General features: G+C 37.9%; 1 protein-coding gene across 2 annotated transcripts in view; it reads right to left on the bottom strand.

Annotated features, from left to right (window-relative positions):
• Positions 1 to 25,707, bottom strand: part of SLC4A4 (solute carrier family 4 member 4) — a 307,296-nt gene that overhangs the window by 52,115 nt on the left and 229,474 nt on the right. For both annotated transcript variants that reach the window (XM_073805320.1, XM_019932691.2), the window contains 3 exons: positions 24,979 to 25,250; positions 15,457 to 15,527; positions 3,092 to 3,283 (listed from right to left, as the gene is read on the bottom strand). In XM_073805320.1, the coding sequence (XP_073661421.1) occupies positions 3,092 to 3,283; positions 15,457 to 15,527; positions 24,979 to 25,250 (535 nt within the window). The remainder of the gene's footprint in view (positions 1 to 3,091; positions 3,284 to 15,456; positions 15,528 to 24,978; positions 25,251 to 25,707) is intronic.

Raw genomic sequence — 25,707 nt, 5'->3', positions numbered from 1 at the left:
TACTTGACTGGTTTCCACTAGTCAACAAATATTGAGTACTAGCCTGCATCCAACCTGGTGCTAATTGATGTGAGGAGTAAAATAAAAGTATAACAGTTTCCCAGCAGTTTACAGTCTTCATCGACTAACAACTCATGCAAAAGTTTGGAAATGAGAGTGCAAGACAGCAATGACTGTGAAGTTAAAGGAGAATCGGACATTTTGTACGGCAAGGACACTGCCATCCAGTATTAGCATTTTGCAATTTTAGAGGATTCACGTGAACTGTTGGTGTGAGCGAGGAAGCAGTAACAGTTAGGCTTGATTACTGTCACAGTAGTCAAGGACTATCTAACTTACCATGTTTAAGCATATGTTTTAATTGTAGAATATAGTATACAAGTATAAGAATCTATAAACCTATGTGCTCCTACCTATAGAAACCATCCTTTTAAATGACAGTTTAAATGAAAACATGTTTTGGCAAATGAGAGGAAAAAAAATGCTCTTATTATCCATGTATGTATGTTATGAATTTATGTATGTATTATTATTTAGTTATAAACGTGAAGTAAGTAGGGGAGATGACAGAGTGAAAGCCTACACACTTAAACATCACTCCTTAGAAATCACATATATTTTCTCCTGCCTGTTTATTTTATAATTTGGTGTAAACAATTGTAAACAATGCGAGAACCTTCTCAATAGGAATTGTAATTAGAATGCTATCATTATTCTATTTTCACATATTCAACATTTTTCAACATTTCTCAATTGCATTTATCAATGTCTGAGAAATTACCTGTTTGGGCTCTTATAAGGGGCAATTTCTTTTAGTCTAAAGAGCTATTATCAATTTGGGAATTACTGCTGGGAAAAAAAGGTGATGTCTATTAAAATTCATCACTATTGGGCTTCCCTGGTGGCGCAGTGGTTGAGGGTCCGCCTGCCGATGCAGGGGACACGGGTTCGTGCCCCGGTCCGGGAAGATCCCACATGCCGCGGAGCAGCTGGGCCTGTGAGCCATGGCTGCTGAGCCTACGCGTCCGGAGCCTGTGCTCCGCAATGGGAGAGGCCACAGCAGTGAGAGGCCCGCGTACCGGGGGGGGAAAAAAAATTCATCACTATTCATTTTAAGGTTGAAATTATTTTGCCAACTATGATTTACAAGTGCTTCACAAAATTTTCTACTTTTCTACCTACTACTATGCCTAAATAATATCAGACTTTGGCAAATGAAAGATATAAAAAGAGTGATAATTCCCAAAGTGTGAGCCAAAAAAAACCCACAAAAAACAATGCCCCATGAATTAATAATTAAGAAGGAAAAACCTCAATAGAGAAGAAGAAATCACCCTCAAAGACCTCTACCCAGGAATCTGTTCTACACGTAATATACCACTGAAGAGGTGGATCAAGTAAGCACATTTCCCAGTGCGTGAACTGGTGTCACAAGCTCAAATGTCTTCAGGGATAGGCACTTAATCTGAATGTGTGAAGCAGCCAAGTCTTAGACAACAGAGAGTCGTGAGGACAGTAACTACCTGCAAAGGACAGGTTCCACCTAAGCCTCCAAGTGTGTATGTGTGTGCATGTGTGTGTTTACAAACTGTGAAGTAAACAAAGAATGTCTGGGGGCTGAATTCTGCCTGTGGGCCACCAGTTTGTGATGTCCATTTAAGGCAGACAAAGTTGAACGCTTCTTCCTACATTTCACTTTGAGGAAATGTTTCATTCTTTGGGCCAGCTAGCTCGGGACATTTCATTACAGCTGTGGTCTGAATGTTGCGACCCTCCAAAATCCATATGTTGAAATTCTAACCCACAAGAAGATGATATTAGGAGGTGGGGCCTTAGGAAGAACATGAGGATGGAGCCTTCAGGAATGGCATTAGCGTTCCTATAAAGGACACTCTGCAGAGCTCCCCAGCCCTTCTACCTCCTGAGGGCACAGTGAAAAGGTGCTGGCTAGGAACCAGCAAGAGGGCTCTCACCCAACCATGCTGGCACTGATCTTGGACCTCCTGGCCTCCAGAGCTGTGAGAAACAAATTTCTGTTGTTTATAAGCCTTCCAGTCTGGTATTCTGTTATAGCCACCCAAACAGATTGAGACAATCATCAAACCTTCCCTTTATTTTCCATTTTAAAAGAAATATCAGAGAGTCAAAAAATTTCCTAGCTGAAAGTGAACGTATTAATTGTCAGTTTCACTTCCCAGGAATTAAGAAAAGGAACTTTATCGACTGCATCTCATGTCTTCCAAAGTTCTCCTGCTCCTTCTACAAGAACACAGGAGGAGAGATTCATGAGATTTCAGCTGTGGAGAGCAGCTCATTGATAAAAATGAGGTATAATCAACAATACTAAGAAGTATTGACACCCTAAGCAGTGAGAACTGAACTGTAAAGCAAAGGATTAGTTTTGTTCTGCAGGTAAAAACACAAAATGCCATTAACTAAATGTTGGTCTTATCTTGTAGTCTCTCAAGGAACCACATTTTTGACTTTGAGCTCACCTAAGCATATTAATGGGAGACAGGATGTCTGCACAACTCAGCTCAATTATCTGTGTTTCCACAGTAGGGCGTTTGTCACTACAGGAAGGAAAGGTTGGCTCAGATGACACTCATATCTTACACCAGTACTAGTGTAACATGGCTCAAGTTTACTCCTACAGTCCATGATTCAACTACTCAATTACTCTCATGTGCAGCTGATGAACAAAGAGTTCTATGTCAAAATTCCTGATTAATATGAAAAGAGTGTTGGCTTAGGTACTCAAACACACTACAGATTTAGAAGATCTCTTCTTAACTTGTGCATTTTTGTATAGAATACACCCCACTTTTTTCTTTCAGTACACTTGGAATTACAACAGTCAGAATTTAGGGTAGAATTATGTGAGCAAAATCCTTGGATGGTTTTTCAAAGCTAGACTACAATTATATTAAGAATATGTACGCACGTAGACACAGACTGGAAAGCAATTTTTTAAATGCACAAATTTATATTGGAAAGGTTGAATTACAGGTGCCTTTTTCATTTTGTAAAGCTGTATTATTGTTAATACAGTGGGAATTCAATGAAAATTACTTAAAGCTCAGGTACTTACCGTGGTTGGAAAATAACGACTAGTTTTGAATTTTTTCAGAGCCATAGAAGAGGTGTAGGTGCCCAAGAAAAGGATGAAAGACATGAGAGTGATATCAGGAACAAAACCACAGTTGTTGCCCATGAGCTTTCCTCCATATTTCAAACATTCCTTCGTCGTCAGAAATGCCCAGTCAAAGGTAGCATTATGGTGCTGAAGAAGAAAAACAGGAAAATTTTTCTAGGGAACACTGTGCCACAACAAAAGCAGCTTTTGATACTTGATGGGCTATATACGGAATTATGCTAAGAGTCTCTGTAAAACAGCCTGAGGGTAAACCATTGGAAGGTGACACCTGAGGAGGTGTTAATGGGATAACAGGTAAGGGGGCCAGGAGGCTATCAATTATTGAAAATACAATGAGAATGATGCAATCCGTTAGCTGGTTTGTGCTACAACCCTACAATCAACCATCTGTTCAACAGAAACAAACCACAAAGTCTTTCTTTCCTGTGAACCTTCCTGAGAGTAAACCAAGACACAATAATATCTTAAGTCTCCAAACGTGAGACTCTCTGAAACACCTTTGTTGTTCAAAAAGTGATGACTTCTGATGGGGCTTCCCTGGAGGTCCAGTGGTTGAGACTCCACGCTCCCAGTGCAGAGGGCACGGGTTCAACCCCTGGTTGGGGAACTAGGATCCCGCAGGCTGCACTAAGCAGCCAAAACAAAAAGTACTGATTTCTGTAGTGCACAGATTCTTGTGCTTCAAGCTGATGGCCATAGAGTTAATGCTCTCAAGGTTACATTTGGTTAACTAATTTACCCAGAGCTTTCACAAATGAGCTATTTCTTTTCTAAATAACTATAGAGATTGGTGACTTCAGGAACTAAACTATAAAAATGTTGGAGATCTCTGCTTTTTTCAATTGCATAACCTAATAAAATACAGCTTTTCTTGTTGACTCCAGGTCAGTGTCAAGAGAATCCATTATTGGAGAGTGCTGTGATGGGCTGTGGAGTTGGGTATGGGATCTCTAGCCCTGTGTTACATGGCCTCAAGCTCACAGGTCAATTTTCAAATTTTCTTCTGGCTCGTGAACTGCTGTCATGTTGTCAGTGCTGTATTTCTTGACAGGAGCTCACTCCTGTTTCTGTTTCCAATATGCAAGAGAATCCTTTTGCTAGCGTAGTGGATAAGGCCTGGGCACCCATCCTCCAGCTGCTGAGTTTTAGCTGCTATCAGCTCACAGCTGTCTCCTTCTCTAGAAAACTGCGTTTTGCTGCTTTAGAGCAGCCTCACCTGGAAGGTTATGCCCTCTTGCAGCCAGTTACTCACCAACCCTAATGGGGTGCTACTGTCTGAATATTTGGGCTCCCCTAAAATTCATATGCTGAAACTTTATCCCCTATGTGATGGTATTCGGAGGCAGGGCCTTTGAGAGGTGATTAGGTCAAGAGGGTGGAGTCTTCATGAATGGGATTAGTGCCCTTGCAAAAGAGACCCCAGAGTGCTCCTTGTTCCTTCTGTCACATGAGGACACAATGAGAAGACTGTCTAGAACCAGGAAGCAGACTTTCACCAGACACTGAACCTGCTGGTGCCGTAATGTTGGATTTTCTCTTAGGTGCAGGGCTAATGGGTATGTCATGTGCTAACAGAAGAGTAATTTGAGAATACCTTTCAAAGAAATATAGAAAGAAAAACTTTTCCTGTCCGTTGGAGGCAAGAGTTGTCCCTCTCACCAAATGCATCAATATCCTTTACTATTCATGAATTCTCTTAATATAAGTCATCTAGTCATAAAAGAAGGTCACACACATAAAAGAAGAATCTCTGACCAGAAAGAGTTCATATTTTTATAGAGCTCAAAAGGTAAAGTTCTTACATAAGTCAGGAAAACCCCCCCCCAAACTCTAGATCTTTCCCTGAAATATTAGTTTCAACTTGTAAACAGCTGAATTGCACAATTACTCTTTTGTTAAAGTCTGTTTCTGAGAGGTGATTAATCACATCTCATTTTGTTTTTCAGATTTCTGCATATGAATATTTTTTGCATAATACCTTTAAAGTTTAGAGGTCATAACAGGTAACAGATTTCTTTGGTTTAAAACCAGCAAAAATTTACCATAATTTCACTTTAATTTCAGCACTTTAATATCAGCAGAATCCTTCTTTATAGCTGCAGCTCCCAGAAGAGGTAAGCTGCATTAAAACAACCCCAACAGGCAGTTTTATTGATTTTCTTACAGAGATTCAGGTTGAGGTGAAAACTATACAGATGTTCAGGACAGACATGGTTTCTTGTTTACATCAACTTAAAATGCCAGTAACACAATTTTGTATGCCTCAAATGATTCTTTGTGTCCTTGTACAGAAATTTTAGCCTCCAACACCATCTTTCACTAAGGGCTTCAGTATAAAAACTTTAGGCAGCATGTATTTATATCAGTATCTGTATCTTAACACACAGTTTCCCACTCCCATAAAACAAACTAGCTAAAAATAATTCTACTTAAATATCACTGAAAAGACATCTATATTATTTGTGTTATTTCAGTGTTACTATTCTGCATAAGCTGGTATCAATGAATCTTAATTCTGTAAAACTTCAGGCAAAATCCATATCGTAAACTAAACATTAAGACCAAGCATGACTCATTATTAATGATGTATACAAGTAAAGATGAAAAGTAGAGTGTTAGATAATTAGCTTATGATTTAATCATCACATATATCAATTTATATAATTTTTACTATCACATATCTCATTTTGTTATCTATGAAACAGATACTTCTGCGTAGAAGTAACATCTTTTTCTTCAGAGGTCAATTTTGCCTTACCTAAGTCAAGGAAACATTAAAAACAACAAAAACTGCGCTGATACAAGTTGCCACTTGCTAGAAGCTAATGGTTTTAAAATTTTTATAATCAGTGAAACATCTTTTTCATTTAAAATTTACCCAGGACCCCAATAATTAAAATGGACAAAACTGAGCTATTCTTCCTTTACACGGTTAGGAGGCCTTGAGTCTCTCTGTCTCTCAACATCCCTGCCTACCGCAAAGCAGCTCCTGACTCATCTCTCTGGAATCCTAGCTCAGTCTGAGAGGAGTCTGAGATTAACAGATACACCCTACTATATTTAAAATACATAAACAACAAGGACCTACTGTATAGCACAGGGAACTATATTCAGTATCTTGTAATAGCCTATAATGGAAAAGAATCTGAAAAAGAATAGATTTGTATACATATGTATAACTGAATCACTTTGCTGAACACCTGAAACTAACACAACACTGTAAATTAACTGTACTTCAATTTTAAAAATTGTCATCATCTTCACGGACAGCACTCTTTGCTCCAGGCTGTGCTCTCTTCACACCGAGTTCTCTAACGACAGGTTAGGGGCATGTGACGTGAAGTAAGGATGAGAATGGAGAAAGGTCCAGATAGGTCAACGTAAGGATGAGAATGGAGAAAGGTCCAGATAGGTCAACTTATTCCACTGATGGGGGCGATTATTCAACTAATCATTTTGAGCTCCATTCTGGGCTGGGTGCTGATACAGAGAAGTTCTAAGTGTAGCTTCTGCATTCAATAAACTTAAATCTACTCCATGTTCGTGGACACAAGAAGTTTTCTATGTAGGCAGCCTTAGGTCAGCAGCTTTAAAGCAAAGTAGGTGAACCCTGGAGGGAGGCCGGTGCTGAGCAGAATTATCTATCTACCTATCTGTTTATCTCTCTACCCATCTCTTATTAAAAAGTTATCTAAAATTACCATGAGTAGTTTAATCTAGGACTCAGTAAACAACATTTCACTGGCCAAATACAACCCACTACCTGTTTCTGTAAATAAAGTTTTATTGAAACACAGCCATGCTCATTCATTTACACACTGTTCATGGCTGCTTTTTGCTACAGCTGCAGCACTGAATAATTTCAGCAGAGACTGACACACAAATCCTAAAATATTTACTATCTGGTTCTTCATAGAAAAAGTGTGCCTACTGTGGTTTACTCTCTTGTCTAGGACTCCTATGTTACTTTACATTATTGTACTAAATAAAAATCTCATGATTTCATCAGAATAGCACATTACACATTTTTGTTTGGCAGCCTTTTATACTTATTATTTCATGAATAGTGTTTGTGATGCTGGTTGATTCACTGTAAATAATTCTGGTTTTGATCATTTGTAATTCAGTCATAGAATAAGCAAAAAGATGTAAATGATTCTTCTTTAGTTCATGGAAATACTGAACATGTATCAAAGCAGCCGACTGGGAAAATGCCCTCATGGGTTTCAATCTCAACTCTATCACCACTCAGTTGGAACACAGAAAAAAGTAACTTCACTTTCCTGTGCAACTACAAATAGGACTTTTTACTTAAATAGCTGCAAAAGAGTACCATGAAGATCACCGTGCTCCTAACTTTGGAAAATGCTCTAAAGTGAATAGTATCCTTCACATGAAAACCACTCTGTTTACAGTTCAGTAAGTCATGGTGGAAAATGTACAACCAAATAACACTGGTTCCTGAAAGAAGGCAATACTGTGTTGGACACATCCAGCGTAGATGTCAAGTGACATGAAGAAGAAAGAAATCCCTCAATCCGCTAAAATATGTAAAACATTGTGTGTATGTACATTTATCTGGGAAGAGCGACCAAAGATTTCATTAGAACCTCAAAGGAGGCAGTGATGCAAAGAAGCTTCAGAAGTACTGCCTTCGTGTTGTTATAACCGAGATAATTCTGTCCTCCTAATACGACATTCTCTGTGTATTTCAACCACACTCCAATTTTCATTCACTCTAAGAGCAACTTCCTGCTTTCAGGATTAACAGTGATTTCTTAATCTCTCAGCAAATGTTCTCCAATTCAGAGAAAGATTAATCATTTTGTACCTACTTCTTAGTAAACTATTCTACATCCGTACTTACATCCTCAGAGGCATGTTAAACTTAACCATGTTCAAAAACTAACTCCTAATCTTCCTCAAACCTGCTCCCCCTAGGGTCTTGCCCATTTCTGTTAATGGCAACTTTATCCTCCTCGATTCTAAGAACAGAAAACTTGAAGTCATCGTTAATTCTTTTCTTTCTCGCAAGTCACATTACGGTGAAGACTTTATATTAGAATACATCACATCTCACCCATAACTATGGCTAACACTCTTGTTCAAGCGACCATTGTGTCCTCTGAGCTTAATGCAGGAGACTTTTATCTCGCCGCTCTGTCCTTTACTCCTTATAGGTGATTCTCATTTCTCTATGGCTTTGATCTTTATCTCAAAAGTCTATGCACAGGATTTAAGTGATTAAATCAGAACTTTAATAACAAAACAGTTGGGAATATAATCTCAGAAGTCCTCTTTGCCTGTCAGAACTGTCATAGCACATCATCTCTAATTCTCATGATGTTTCTAACCTCCTATTGCAAGCACAGTGTAGCTCCCTTCAATGAGACCATCAGTGTTATAAGGTGCAAATGCTCAGAGAGATGTCCAATGGGTCTGGTGACCTGCATCTAGGAGAGATGTCAAGTTTGGGGACATCGACTAAGGAGTCAGCTGCAAAGAGCTGATCACTGGAGTAATAAAATTTAATAAAACTACAAAGGGAAAGTGTGCTAGAAGAAACGAGTGTAAAACATCTAGGGTACCTGCAATAGAAGTAAAAACACCACAAAAGACTTTGAGAGTGATGGGTAAAAGGAAAAGTACAATCACAGTGTTGAAAATCAAAGGACGAGAAAATAGTAGTATGTGGGGGAGGGTTGATAAGGGTCTAATGTTGCAGAAATGATAATGAGGGATGAAGATTGAATAAAATCCATTGATTTATTTTCATTGCTTTTTTTGTGACTAGAATATTTTTGGTAATTTCTTGAGGGGAGTTCAAATAAGGGAAATGAGTTGAGAAATATGTGAGGATGAAAAACTGAAATGGCAATTCCAGACAATTTTTAAGAAATTCAGTAACAAAAGGAAAGGCTAGAGCATGCGAGCATTACAGGATCAAGGCAAGTTCTTTAGGGCTGGCGAAGACTTTTGAGATGCTTGTGGTGGATGAGAAAGAACCCAGTTATGGGTATGGAAGGAAAAAGGGGGTGCTGGGAAAAACAAGAATGGAGGAAGGAAGGTGAAAGATTAAGATGCAGAGAGAAAAAGGGAGATTGACAAGGATTTGGCCTCTTTTGACAGGATGGGTAAAAGCCAGAAATGACAAAAGTATAACGCCTGCAGACCAAAGGGACTGTGTGTCACCAAAAAATAAGAAAGAAGAGCAAAGACAGGGGAAGAATTCAATTTAGGATACAGCAGGCGCCAAAAGAAATGTTTGTTAATTGAATGAATGAAATCACTCATCAAGACACAAATATTTGACATATTTAAGGAAGATATCTATCAGTGTATCTACTCTTTCTATCTGGAGAACAAAACTAAAGTAAAAAAAATGTTCAATTTAGATCATCAGGTAAAATCCAGTATTCCCAGTTACATATGAGTTTCAAATAAACAGTGAATAAGATTTTTAGTATAAGTATGTTCTATGTAATGTGTAGGACATACTTACACTAAAAAAATTGTTCATTATTTATCTGAAATTCAAATGTAACTGGGACCCTATTTTTTTCCTAACTCTGGTGATGCTATTTCAGTTAGCTATAGGCTATTTTGAGTAACAAAAGAGAAAGTAGAAAAATGTGGCCAAAAGTAAACAGAAAATGCACTGGGCCCCAATTACATGGCTAACTAAGATAAGCCTTAAGGGAACAATAAAGAAGAATAAAAACAACTTTTAAAAGTTTTATTGGAGAAATAAAATATGCCCACTTAAATATTAACTAATAATTCAAGGCATCAAAAGCAAGTGTCTAAATGAATGGTACAGAGATGATTAGATCAGAAGAGGGACTGATTAATTTCACTGAGCACAGGGAAAACAAAAGTTAAACTGCACCTTGAAAAAAGAATTGGTCTTTGTAGAACTCTCATACTCAAAAGGCAGTAGGAAGAAGTGTGGCAGGACAACAAAACTAGAAAGGAATGACAGAGAGAGTAACAAAAGCCAATGAAGAGGGGAATAAAAGTGACAAACTTTGGGTGTATATTTCTTTCTGCATTGGCAGAAACAAAGAGGTAAAGCATTAGATGGAGAGACACCATGAGCAAAGATGCGGATTCGGGGACATATGATGCTTCATTCACTCATCCAGTAAGTCCTTTAGGCACCACTTATTGAATGCTCACCATGAGGAGGAACTCACAGTGAGTGGACCAGAGCAGAACGTCTGTGTAAATGGACGTAAAGGTGCAAAGGAAATGGGACCAAGTTGCTGATGGTCTTAACTGAGGTCAATCTCATGAAAAGAAATTTCCACCTATTTTTATGGATCTCATTTTCTAGAGGATGACCCTATTTGTATTGAGTGAATATGTTTATAAATCTTAAAAGTAAAATGTATACTGAAGGATTAATTTTAAAATTTAAAACACCATAGTAGTCTCCGCAAAGACAAAAGTGGGGGATATATGAGAGGCAGTGGGAAAAATTTTGACAGTCATTGAAGCTAGGTGATGTGTACATATGAGGATTTATTGTACTATTCTATTTTAGTGCATGTTTTAAATTTTCCATAATATTTTTAAAAGTAGGAACATGTACTCTTTAAGGAGATTTAAGGACAGAATAGTTTTTGCACTTCACTTTCTTAATGAGAGAAAATCACAAGGATGCTATGCACAAGATTAATATGACATTCCATTTCCCATGAAAATGAATGTTAGCTCCTACAATCACCCTGACGGTACATCAAATCACAGCACTTTTACTTCCATGTCTGACTGCCAAGCGGTGTTTATGAGACTGTAACAGGCCTTAGGCCCATGATTAACAGCATCTCCATGTAGACTATCATGATATGCTTCATTGGGTAATACAATAAGCAAAAAAATTCAAAAATAAAAATTAAAGAGTCTACATTGCTCTCTTTGAGTATCAACTGGTAAAATATAAGCCTTTAAACACACACACACATATATTTATATACAAACATATATATAAATGAGGGTAATGCTACAAATAAAAGTCTCAAGGTTAAGTGGTTAACGTACTCATTTAGGACTTTTTCCCTGCAGTGGGTAAGCCAGACTTGCAGTGATCTGCAATCTTACTTTATGGTCTACAGGATGTATGTGAGCTGTGACTGTAGTTATATATACTGTTGTGAAATACCAAAACTAATTGGTTGCTTACTTATGATCAAGATCTAGAAAGTTACAGGAGACTGTTAGTTGTCCCAACCTAACAATAAAAGCAAGCAGGATAAGCTATAAAATCATAGTTTAAAAAATTCCACCAGTGAGATGAGGATGCAAAGAAACGTAAATAAACTAAATTCCAAAGTTACAAGACCTTCATAGGAGAGAAGAGATCCATGGCCGCCTCATCCCTGGCGGAGTGGCAGGTGGAAGATAAATGCACTGTAGATGGAGGGATGGAGAAATAAGCCAAATCTTTAATGAATTTTTAATGGTTGCCTATAGTCTGGGGTGACACGTTGGAATTCTGTGGAGTCTCAGGTGTCGACAAAGCCTGCGTCCGTCCACCCAGCAAACTTTCTAATGCTCTTTGTCAAATGCACAGATAGTTCAGAAAAGCCTGGAGATTCAACAGAAGAGCTGAGAGAAACCCCTCTTAGACACAGAGTCTCTATCAAATGCAAGAAAGCCACTTTCCTAAGATGGGAAGCAGGGCAGGAGAGCAGAGAGAAAGCCCTCCGTGGCATTCAGCTACTTCTGAAAGGGCTAAGGCATCTGCCCTCTGAAGGTGGCGGGGGCGGGGGGCAGAGCAGTTTGGCAAAGAAAGATCCCCCAAGGCTCAAAAAGCTGGGGCATAAAACAGGAAATAGAGCATTTCAAAGCACTTTCTGGGATGATGGAAATGTTCTATATCTTGTTTTGTGTGGTGGTTACATGAGGTAAAAACTTGTCAAAACTCATTGCAATGAGCACATAAGAACTGTGTCTTTTAAGGTATGACTCAATTTAATAAAAAACGAAAACAAAAAGGAATCTAACATGAAAGACAAATACTAACCGATCCATTCTATCACATCTTCAGAAGAGAAGCTTCTGACATTAGATTTTGAAATCTGTTCTCTCCCTCTAAGAGCTGGTAAGTGGAAGCCAGCAAATCTCAACACTAATTGCTTAGATACAGTGTGGATAAGCTGTGGCTGGTCTCAAAGATTTACAGAGCCCTTTTAAAGAGCTGTGTTTTGCAGGCTGAAGTGAGAAATCAATGGGAAACCTGATGAAGGTGAGAAGATTTAAAGACACAATGATTCCAACAATAAATGCAAACAATGGAAAATCTGGCTTTTATCTTGAAGGGTGGTTATTCTTGACTTCTAACTTCTGTCTAAATGCTCTCATGCCCCGTTTTTCCTGCTGTTTCCCCCAGAAAACAAACCCATACCACAAGGAAGAAGAAAGCTTGTCTTCATGCTAATGAAGCTGAAAAGAAAAGACCTTCCTTCCTCTGACAGGATGTTCTTAGGGCCTTGTGAGAGGGCGTCTCATGGGTGCCCAGGGGCTGCATGTCACTCTTACAGCACCTTCTTTCATGATCTAATTATGGCCAAATGAAAAGAAGGAAATAAAGTCCTGCTGACTGTAGGTCTTAGGAAAGGCTCAGGGGAACTGAGCTAGTGTGGCCAAACACACAGAGGACCCAGTAGGTGGTCAGAAGCAGTGGCTTTCAACTTCTCTCCACCAACCTGACTTCTGGTGCCAAACGGCCCAGTAGAATGATAAGAACACCTAAATAGAATAAAAACAGTACCTAACATTGACTGAGAGACAAGTATGTGTCAGCCACTCTGCGAAGTTTTGCCTATTTATTAATCTGGCTCTTCTAGCATCTTTGAGGGAATACTTTTATCATCACCATTTTATAGATGGGAAGCTGCGAAGGTTCCACAGCCTGTTTTTAAAGTAGTGGGGCACTGCGTTTGCAACCAGTCTGACATGAGAACTAAGTATCTGTAAATCCTTCTACAGGACATGCTATTCTGCTTCCCCAAAGAATGGAAATATGCAGATTTTGGAGTTAGAAGGCCCTGAGTCCAAATTCTGGTTTTACTATATACTGGTCATACGGCCTTTGGAAAGTCAGCTAACCTTTATAAGCCTCCGTTTCATCTATAAAATACAGGTAACGTCGTAACTCACACAGGTATTGTGAGGATTATAAACAATTAATGTAAAGAGCCTGGCCCCTAGTAGGTGCTCAATAGTAGGTGCTATAAGTGATGATAATAAATCGTATTACCTCTCTAACACTCATTTTTGGATCACATATATGTGTGTGTGTGTGTTTATGCAAAGTATACGTAAAGGAATAGATACAGAGAGAAAAGGAGAAATAAAGAACAGAATAAAAGTGGTCCTTTATAATTACATACACACACATTACATATTTTTCCCTAATTTCTTCTCTCGAGGTGCTGGACATAGCAACTTAACATTTTAATTAAGGTGTGCAACTGATACACACATGAGGGAGTATAGAGCATTCATAGGAACTATACACACATGGAGTATAGAGCATTCATAGGAACTAAAAAAGTAAACAATAGTAAACATTCCAATTTGCAAACACTGAAGCATCGTGGTGCATTAGCAATAGCACAGGTCGTGGAACCATCCAAACTTCAGTTCAATCTTTGTTCTACTAACTTATCGCTATGTGACCTAGAGCAAGAAAGGTTATTTACCTTCTGGAGCTTCAGTTGCTCTCACTTATAAAATGGAGATAATTATGCCCAGTAGGTTGTGTTAATGATTACAATACATATTAAGGTTTATAATGATGATAATATGTATAAAACACCTGGTCTCTTGTAGATGCTTTATAAATGGTAGCTAAGTTATCATCATTATTGTGCCTTTATGTCCTCTGTCATGGTCGTACCAGAAGTCAACCACAACTTCCATTTGTTTTCCATGAATCTTATAGTGACATCTTATTATAATTATATATCAATTACTAGACTCTCTCCAGGACTTGCCCAAAGACAGGGCTTAAAAAATTCATTAATTTTAAAGCTTTCCTTGATTAGTTACAAAAACAAGTTAGGAAACAATCTCTTTTTAAGTCATTGGAAGTATTTTATTAATTTTTATTGCAAATGAACTTACTGTTTTAATTAGTTACATATATATTTTAAATTTTTAATTAGATTTTAATTAAATTCCTTAAAAGTCTAGAAGGAAGTATTTTTCTCTGTGTTTTAGTCACATCCTTTTAGGCACTAGGCTGGCTGACTGGCTTGAAGATTGAAAACTGAACTCTCTTCTATATGTGGCCTTTAAAACATATACATACTCTCTTTCATATACACACTCTCTCACACACACACACACACACACACACACACACATACACACACACACGCTCTCAAGCATGGAAGAAACAGAGAGGCAAAGTTTGGAGAAAGTCAGAGAAAACAGTAAGGAAAGAAGTCAAGAGAGCCATTGAATATGAAAACAAGAGAGAAACAGGGTCAAGTGAGAGTTGTCCAGGAAAGATACAAAGCATCATCTTTGAAAGGGATGTTGTGGGCACTGATTATATAATATCTGCAGAAGTGTTCTGGTCTCCTGAGAGATGGGCACTCGATCAATACAAAGTATTATGTATGGGTTCTGTCTTTATAACTGAGAGATTGATATTCTTTGGTAAGATTCCATATCCAGTGTAGAAGGAACACAATTACAAGTCTGAAACAGCACTTTCCCCTTTTTCTCTAACACAAAAGTCTTCTTCCAGTGTGCGACCTTCCATGCAAAACAGCTCATTTTTAAAGCTTAGTTCCAGTCCCTTAAAGATCCTTGGTTACAAGCCATGGGAAAGGATATCATGTGACAGAGGCACGGTCCTTTCTAAGTGACACGGGAAGTGTCCTGCTACAGTCACCCTCAGTGAAGGGAACACAGCACCATCTGGTAGTCAGAAGAATTCGTAATCGTACTAGAAACAAAGAGAGGATACTACGCTATCACTTTGCAACTTCGCTCACTTTCCCTTGTGAAAATATTTCAAGGTGACAATTAATGGACATAACAGTCAAATTCCTGAGAAGGTTTGAAAAGTATGTTGCACTTTAAGTGCACTTAAGTTTAAAAGAAAAAAGAAAAGGAAAAAAATCTGACTAGAGTACAGAAAATGTTTTTCTTGTCCCTCTACCATCACTGACTATTAAATATGTGTTCAGACTAGGCTTGCTGAGTGGTGGGAGACATCATATTATGAATATTATTAGAGTGTACAATATGCAAATGATCTGAAATACTAAGCCACTTACTGCGTCAGTAGAAGAAACAGTTGGCAAATCTTCAGGAGCCAATGTGGTATCATTTGACATGGAGATATTAACTGTAAGCAAAAGACCATTTTTACTGTAAAAATAAAATTAAAGTGACCTATATGCATATTTAGGAATCTAAACAGGCAGGCTTAGGCATTAAAAAAAATGTCTTCAATAACAACATAAAGGCACAATAAGTTTTTCTTTATTATAACTGTATTCACCTTTCACCTACATAAAACAACCAAAAATTTGGACGTCTTTTGTGCTCTAATCTGATAAGAAACAACGACAAATATTTAAGGAGATGATATTGTACTTTGTTTCAGGTTTAAAAACAAAAACCCAACACTTCTATGTTACTAAAAGGCACTCAATATATTTTGCCTAGTGGAAGAAATGGCTGTTAATAAGTGAGGAAGTTGATCACTGGCTTCACGCACAGTCAAATCTCATGAATTGAAGCTTTACTAATTAAGAATCAGCTGATTTCGGAACTTTGGAACTTTGGAATTCATATGAGAGTATATCTTTGCAAAATGTGTGAAAACAAAAAAGTGCTAAATAATAAATTATATATAATGTATTATTATAATGAGCATGAATATTTAATCTAATTTTTAAATTATTTTCATAGTTTGGTATCATTTGTAGATTTATGAAGATGTCACTTGCAGAAGAACCTAGCTTATTTATTAAACCAACCCTCCTCTTTGAAATATTTCATTGCTTCCTTTCTACTTATGAGTCTAAAATTAAAACATAGGATTTAAAAAGTATTCTATAATTACAAGATTTTTCTTTATCGGATAAGCTCTTTTCCTATTATTTGAAGCTTTATGTATTAGAAAATAAATTGTTATGCAGAGACTATCCCTCATTTATGGAAATATTATGAAACAACACTTACCAGGTTTTTGTCTTTGAGGCTCACAAAGTTCATTTAACATCCAAATTGCTAATTATTGTTTGGTCCCAGAGTGTCCCCCAACCCAGCCCCCAGACCTCTAGCCTGTCTTCTTAGTTTGCCATGTTTTAGGTCTCACTTCTATAAACTTCTAAGACGAAACAAACAGGTTTATTTGACTGTTTCAATTTAGAATATAAGATCCCTGAGGGAAGAAGAAAAGGGGCATGGCTTGTTCACTGCTTTTTCCCAGAATCTGCCCAGTCTGGCACTTAACTAACAGGAACTCAAAAATATTTGTTAATTATTCAACCTTAAAAAAGAAGGAGGGCTTCCCTGGTGGCACAGTGGTTGAGAGTCCGCCTGCCGATGCAGGGGACACGGGTTCGTGCCCCGGTCCGGGAAGATCCCATATGCTGCGGAGCAGCTGGGCCCGTGAGCCATGGCCGCTGAGCCTGCGCGTCCGGAGCCTGTGCTCCGCAACAGGAGAGGCCACAACAGTGAGAGGCCAGCGTACCGCAAAAAAAAAAAAAAAAAAAAAAAAAAAAAGAAGATGTGGTACATATATACAATGGAATACTACTCAGCCATAAAAAAGAATGAAATAATGCCATTTGCTGCAGCAAGAATGGACCTAAAGATTATCATACTAAGTGAAGTAAGTCAGAAAGAGAAAAGACAAATACCATATGATATCACTTATATGTGGAATCTAAAATATGACACAAATTAACTTACTTATGAAACAGAAACAGACTCACAGACACAGAGAACAGACTTGTGGTTGAGAAGGGAGAGGGGGAGTGGGGGAGGGAAGGCTCAGGAGTTTGGGATTAGCAGATGCAAACTATTATATAGAGAATGGATAAGCAACAAGGTCCAACTGTACAGCACAGGGAACTATACTCAATATCCATAATGGAAAAGAATATGAAAAAGAATGTATATATACGTATAACAGAACCACTTTGCTGTACAGGAGAAATTAACACAACATTGTAAATCAATTGTCAATAAAATAAATACTAAAAAAAGAAAAAAATGTGTCTGTGACTTTTCCACCTTAAGCTGGCTTTTAGTCTTTGTGTTTAATGAGAGATCTAGAGAAAGAACAAGCTGCAGGAGCTACGAGGAGAAAAAGGAGGTGATATACACACATCAATGATATAAACCTCCTACGTAGAGCATATCAACTGTACTGTTTAAGGCTGTTCTTCTTTATCCTCTAGTGACCTGGCACCAGGAACTACCCCATGAATCCTCCGCTTTACACGTTAGCAGAAATGGTACCATCAGGAATAGGCACCAAAGCTCACTTGAGGCTAACAGGTCAAGTAGAAGCAACAATCAGCCAATGAGGCAGATTTGCCTGCTCTGAAGCACCATCACCTCACAGTATAGAGAAAGGAGTCCCAGGAGAACTGCGCTGGAATGCTGGCTGCTCCACCTTCTGAAGCACAGTGGCCCCAACTCCCTTGCCACATAAACTTGAGAACATTACCTCACTCCTCTTGACCACAGGTTCCGCAATGGTGAGATTGGATTTGATAGCATCCACCTCATAAGGTTACCGTGCAGATTAAATAAGGCAATACAGGCAAAACTGCTAGCACAGTGCCCAGTACCAGGTAAACTCTAAATAAATATAGCTAAGATTACTATTAGCTTCACCACCCAAAGATACATATATATTATTAAAATATTATATATATTAAAATATAGTTTATTAAAATCCAGTAGTAAACTGTCTGGCATTTGGATGGTGCTTAATAAATGTTAGTCAAATCTGAATTTATACCTTCAACATAGCTTCTTAGGGTGGAACTGATTAACCTGCTCTGAATAAGAAAAAATTTAAGAGTATTCTCCATGATAATAAACCTTTAATGTTTTATTCCATTCTATGTAAGCAACATCTTAAGGCAACTAAGTAACTGGAAAATAAATACAGAATAAAATTTAGAGTGTCTGGCCTGCATGGTCATGTCAGATGTATTTAAGGATTCTGGATAACTTGAGCACACGAGTGTCTCTTGATAAAGTCAAATATTTATGCTTTAAGTTTCCAGATCAATAAAAGGACAAAAATGGCTTTTGTAGGGATGACAAAGTGAAGGAGGAAAACTTTGGAAGAAGTAGCTCTTGGGAAAATACCTGCCACGATCTCAGCCTTAAGTCTTAAAACAAGCAAAATTAATAGGAAGTTTTTACTCACTATTTCTTGTTATTATCCTTTTTGTTTTCCTAAGTATGTTTACCAAAACTTCATGCTTGAGATTTCCACTGTCATTAGACAAGTTCAAGGTAAGATGTTCTTTAATCCGTGAACACTCTATTCACATGCTCACCTATGATGCTGCACTGGAGCTGAGCTACTATCTGGTAATAAGCTGGATATATTTAGCCACTACTTTCACAAAAACTTCTCTTCTATACCCACCCATCATTACACTTAGGATGTGCATAGACATTATTCTCAGGGACATTTTCCAAATCTGGGTTTTATTCAAACCCAAAGCTAGAGAATTACCCAGGTCTGGTAATTATCCAGATACATTGCTTCTCCTTTTCTGATTCCTGCAAGCTTTATACAGAAACTGCTAAAACATAGGTTAGGTCAATAAAAGGAAACTAAAATGATGGGTCTTTCAAATATCCATGGTTATCTCAAAAGACCATGTTACCATGAATGACAAAATGTCAGCTGCGCTGGTAAAGTATCTTGGCAAATGCAAGCCTAAGCAGTGCTACAGCAGAAGGCCTTGCACCTCCTGTTCAACACTCGGTCTATGACTTAAACCCACTGTATAAGCAAAAGAGGGAATGACAAAATAAAAATAAAACTGCATAGAATATGATGCAGGTCATGGAAGATGAATTAGGGTTATCTTTTATGTCCTAATTTTCTTTTAATGGGCTAATTATGAAGTACATATTGACTATAATATGGGACCACAGGAGACACGATCCAGCAGTTCTTTTTAATGGTTATGACATACTGGTGCATAGAATTTATTAAGATAATAGAAAAATTATATACAAAAAAAGGTAACGAAATTCCACTCTAGTGATGATAGTTTTAAAGCATTTGGAAGCCTCCTCATGCTGTAAAATATAACCAAGGTGTGGAAATGGAAGCCATGCTTACTTCCAATCACTTGACTTGGTCTGACAGTTTCATGCCAGGAAAAAGGCCATGTTTTACTTAGAGATACTACAGACAGTGATGCACTCGGTGCCTGAGAAAGGCTTTATTCTTCTTAATCATTCATCCATTACTAAGCATGTTCTCCCTGGAACAGTCAACACTGAATCGATAAGATATACCCCTGCTGTTAAGAGTATAGTGTCTATCCCCTTGAGGCAATTTTCCTTGCTTTTCTAATGTGTTTATCATATTTAGCAAGGCTTTTTCCCCTCCAGATACAAAACCAACACCTGGTCAGAAAATTTATTTTGACCCTTTCCAAAATATTAACAATGCCCTTGAGTGTATAGTCATTGCAACCCTGACATATTAGGCAAATGAACAAAGGTACTAGGGTAGAAATTTACTTATAAAGTCTAGGTCAAATGAATTTCTGACCTTATACATTCAAAAAGTAATTAACACTAATTAAAAAGCAACTCACTTTATAAAAAGCAGTGTGTACGTGTATGTACATGCATGTGTAAGTGTGTGGTGTGTGTTCTGCTTCATTGCAAGTAGCACAATTCTTAAAAAGCAATGAACTGCACCCTCAAATTTTTGTTGATAGCAGAAGGGGAAGAAGAAAAGGCAGGAGAAGGAAGAGAAGGAGAGGGGGAAAGAGAAGGAGGAAAGTCTACGTCCTGTTCCCTATTTACAGAATTCTAGCATTAATGTTTTTTTTTTCTGCGGTACGCGGGTATCTCACTGCTGCGGCCTCTCCCATTGCAGAGCACAGGCTCCGGACGTGCAGGCTCAGTGGCCATGGCTCACGGGCCCAGCCGCTCCGCGGCATGTGGGATCTTCCCGGACCGGGGCACGAACCCATGTCCCCTGCATCAGCAGGTGGACTCTCAACCACTGCGCCACCAGGGAAGCCCGCATTAATGTTTTTGAATGAATTATGTAGATAGACTCTTCTTAGAAGAACTAGGTATCTCACCTCTGGGACTTTAAAGCCTTTTTCTACATGACTGTGTACAGTGTACAACACTTTTGTAGTCTTGAGATTCAGGGGTATAGTATTAAATGATCTAACTATGATACACTGAACTCCTTAACATTTTCCCTTTAAATACCACTTCAATGTTTCATATTTATCTACAACAGTACCTTAGTTTTTGTTTGTTTGTTGGTAAGCTTACAGTGAAGCCTAGTCAATATCTTTTCCTAGGAAAATTTAAAATTTAAATTGAATTTTAAAATGGAAATTTAAATTTAACTTCCGTTTCTAGGGAAGTTAAACGTGTGAACCCCTTTAAAAGAATACAACTAAAAGATTTAACTGCTGGGACATCTTTTGTGGGACAGTGAGAAATGAGAGAAGCAACAAATTTTTACTATTAGGTGCCAAACAATTTTACATATCCTATTTCATTTAATCCTTAGAGTAACCTCTAAGAGTAGGTACAGTTACTAACCCAGCTCACAGATTATAAAACAATGACATTACGAACTCAGCCTGGCCCAAGGTCACACTGCTAACTAGAGCTAAAATTCAAACTCAGTTTCCTTTACTCCAAAGAATTTACGGTTTATATTTTATCACACTAACAGTTTTCTACATTGGGATGTTGGTGATGAATGAAATATTATGAATTGTCCTTCAACTGGATATTGTTCAGTTTTCATTCTGGGCTTTTGAACTGAATCATCTTCTTTCCTATATACCCTCTGCTATGTAACCATCAAGGCATAGTGGGAAATAGAACATCTATTACCTCTATTAACACATTAATTAATAACTATCCTATTTCTAGGAAAAGAGAATGCTAGCACAAAAACCAGGTGCTAATAAGAACCTGACTGATATGTCAAATTTCATGGCTAACTTTCCTAGCAATTGCAACTGAGCTTCCTTAGTTCTTCAATAAATGAGAACCTGGGTATATGATTCTGATTCTGATCTGATCTTACTTACTGAGCAGCAGATGGGGGCAGGAGGAAGGGACGAAAAGGTGCATTAAGAAAAGGAAACTCAGGAGATGATGAAGTTTTATGAAAGCAAGTAAGAACAAGAAAGATCAGGAAGGGGGGAAGAAGAGTTGTCTTCACAAAGCACCAAAAAAGCCACAATATTATTGTGGCCATGGATATAGTTTTCTTAGAGGTTAAGCGACCCCTATTTCCTTTCCTGTAAAATCATTCCTCAGTTTGCAGGATCACGACTCCATCTGCGCAGTTGCTGGTTCATCCTTACATACTGTCCCAGTGTTGAAAAACAAGTCATCCGCCAGTTTAAATATTATTGGCTCATTGATTGAATTCTTTTACTAGGAGTACATGTTGCGATGAAAGACCAGTCTTTTATTGTTTTTAGAACACTTACTCTAGCTGTATATACAACTGTATTATTCTCTCACTATTAGTTTTCAGTTTGTTGTCATGAAGAACTAAATTTATGGTGGGTCTATGCAGTCTTCTATCAAAAAGTATTAAGGTTATGGGAGAAATACATGATCATTCATCTTAAAAAGGGTTTTGTAAAACATGAGATTGTCCTGAAAATGCAAATAACCATTTGCCTTTTTCCATACCAGAAACAGATCTCATCTCCATGGATTAAATAATCGCTCACATTCACGTACATATCTTCCATGAGTGCCACTCGTCTGAACGACTCTAAAACTAAGGGGTGCAACCAACCATCTCGCTGCAGAATGAGCCAGTTGCCCAACAACATTTGCTTAGAATGGAGGATGATGAAGACTGGTTTGCTTGTCCTGTCATTCATACTTATGAACCCTAAATTTTAATAAATAACAACAGCAATAATAATGGTTGTTATATGGTTAACATTTAATTACTTACTAGAAACTGTCCTAAATGCTTTGTCTGTAAGACCTCATTTTTTTCTTCAAAACAATTCTTTAAGGAAGATACTATTATTAACCCCATTTTATAGGTAAGGAAGATGAGGCAAAGTTTCCTTGGGTAAAGGAACTTGCCCAAAGTCACGCACTGGGCATTAGCCAAGAGGGACCTGAATACAAGATTTTCTGACTTCAAAGCCCTGCTACGCTGCTTTATTGGTAACCCCTAGAGTTAGTGGAATGGTCAGAATCCTTCCAAGACAGCTCCTAGCTATTTAGGACAGACTTTTTATACAACCTAGGGAAAACAGGTCAAAGGAAAAGTTATCTATCACCCCCTCAGCCAGCACTTGCTATGCATGGGTAAAATCGGTTCAAGCCTCAATATCACTTTCTCAAGAAAACAGAAATCCTTCTTGGAAGGAAAATCACATGTAAAATTTTTGTTGTACTTTTCACAATGAAAACGCATTCAGATATGTCTTCCCTGGTTTCAAATTACCTTCTCTGCCAGCATCCAATTAAAACAATGAATGCAAGTTGCCAATAGCCTCAGGTAGGTGTGGGGCTGACACTAGGGAGATCTTTGTGACAGGTGTGCTGACAAAGTCCTCATTTGGTTCATGAACACTTTAAACCTCCAAACAGCTGGTAGTGTATTTTTTCCTCTAGAAAGTCTTAACGTATGATTACTCAGAATGCCTAAGAAGTCAGCACACAGACTTTTCCACAAATAAATAGATAGATAGATAGAAACAAATAAATAAAAAGGAAAGTTCAAAATCCCACAATTAAATATGTCTGTGATCCGATATTTTGAATGTGTGTAGTTTGGACTTCCCCCGCAACGTCCAGGATGCACGGTTAGAGGGAGTTTTACCCCCTTCTCTCCCAGGAAGAGTTCTAGGAGTTGTGTAACGGCAACACATTTTCTGCGTCTCTCTGGGAAGGATATTTAATTGGTTCTAATCATATCTGTCATGTATTAAGTGCTTACTCTTTTCCAAACACTTCTTAAATTTTGAAATATTTCTAATCGGTACACATCTTAACAATAATAGGTCTTTATATCTACGGCAACCATGTTGCCTGAATCTTCAAATTTCCACTTTTTACCTGTCTCTGCTTGCTTTTAATAGGCATGGGATTTATTTTAATGTGAGCTGATTTTCCTTAAGCAAGACAAAAAGAATCCGTAAGTGCAAAACCCAACAATGCCCTATCTTTTCACCAGTGTCACTGACTGACCCATTTTTAGGGAGATACTGTTCTCTTTCCTCTCACCTCTCAAGATGCATATGGGTCTTATAAGACTTCTCCACCAAAGTGGCAGAGAAGGTGGCAGATATACCAGCAAAATAGCCAGGAGTCATCTGACACAGCCTGCACAAGCATTAAAATTCTTCATAGTTCTTGTTGAGCTTTTGAATTAAGCATCTTGCATTCTAGTCTATAACAAAACCATGTTTGTTTTACTGTAAACAGTAAGTGGTTTTTCCTTAGAATGTATAGATAAATGGCTGTTACATGAATGTGCCCTATGTTTAAGCCCAGGTTTACACAGCCCTCAATACGCTGCTGTGCTTCTGGTGCTACAAGACCTTAGTCAAAAAGTATATCAATTTTTATTTTAAGGGACGATGACCTGTAGCTAATGTTACAACTAGGGATCACGAGCACTATTAGCATTTAATTGTCTGACACAAATGTCTACCCCTCATTCTACCAAAGCAGCTGTAAAGCAACTTTCCCCAAAGTAAATCATTTTTTCCCCAAATGCCTTCCATATTATAAAGTGATAATGAATTACTCCAAGAAAAAATTCCAAAGACCAAATTGAGCACTGTTCTGTGACAAGGTTCTGAGGCTGACTCAGGTTTAGCAAGATGGATGTTAAAGTGCTAAGATGTATAGAATCATACTCCTTACCAACAAGTTAATTTTATGTCTTTCCTAACCCTAGAATATAAATCTTCTCCAAGAACATAATATTCCTTCTTTTCTTTCTTTCTTTTGTTTCTTCCTTTCCTTTCCTTTCTTATTTACGTCGTCTAGCCCAGATGAACCATAAAGCTCTACTTTAACACTAGGTGGCTCTAGTCTGAATTTCTTTCTTAATTTCATGCTTCAAATTATATAAAGTGAATTAGTATCTTGCTTCTTCTATAAGTTTAAGATAATCTATTTAGAATTTACTTAAGGAAGAGATCGCTACAGCAATAAAGAAGCAGCAAAATAAGGAACAGAAGTTCAGAGGACTAGGTTGGTATGGTCCTTAATATGTGATATAGATAGCTGGTTTCCTCACCTATCAGAGAAGATCAAGAATAACGTACACAAAATTTCCTTGCAAATACTGTAGCTTGAGTTAGTTTCAAAGCACTGAGCTAATTATGTTCACATTCCAGAGCTCCTGATTTCACTTCCTGGTTGAATCACATGGCTAAGATACCTCAGGCGATGAGACTATAAATTCAGCAGGATGATTTCTCAGAGAAAATAAAACCCTTTCCTGAGGATCGGGATACCGTGTTGAAAGTTTGCATGCATGGAGCCTACGGCTTCCTCCAAACACAGGGTAAGCAGAAATACCATAAGCATGCTGTCCTCACCTGGGTTGGGAGGCATACAAACACAGGAAAATTGAGTATTGTAGCCCACTTTGAAGTTGGAGTTGATGGGGTAGTAATCAGCTAGCTTGATCATCTTCTTGAAAGCATCATAGATAAAGATGAAACTAATCAGAGAAGAGAAGCCCTCTTCAGTGAAGCGAGTGAAGTACTGAACCAAGAAGCTGGCATCAGTGGCCACCAAAATGAGACACATGAAGGCTGACCACAGGCCAATCCAAAGGCGAAACTCCAAGTAGTCAAAATTATGGTCCCTGGAAAGAAGGCAGAAAGGCATTTAGACTCCTCCTCCAAGGAACACAAAGAATAACACAAAACTACCAAATGACTATAGAATGATTGTTAAAAATACAAGATCTCTTTTAGCCACTATATATAAAGCTCATTCTTGATTTTATCCAGAAAGTATTACCTTAAGGATTTGGTCTAGTGACAATAGGCTACCACTAAGAAATAATTCCAGAAGTTTGAGAAAAGTACATCAAAAGTAGTCATAACATTTGAATGTAAATAACTCATTAATTTTCTTCTTGTATTCATCCTTTTATCATTATACAGTATCCTTTTTTACCTTTCTTTATGGCCTTTGTTTTAAAGTCTATTTTGTCTGATATGAGTATAGTGACCTCTGCTTTCTTGTCATTTCTGTTTGCATGAAATATCTTTTTCCATCCCCTCATTTAATTTTCTCATTCAAAAAAGACAATCCCT

This window comes from Tursiops truncatus, chromosome 5 (assembly GCF_011762595.2).
Source record: "Tursiops truncatus isolate mTurTru1 chromosome 5, mTurTru1.mat.Y, whole genome shotgun sequence".
Lineage (NCBI taxonomy): Eukaryota > Metazoa > Chordata > Mammalia > Artiodactyla > Delphinidae > Tursiops > Tursiops truncatus.
This window is presented reverse-complemented; position numbering and strand designations above follow the sequence as displayed.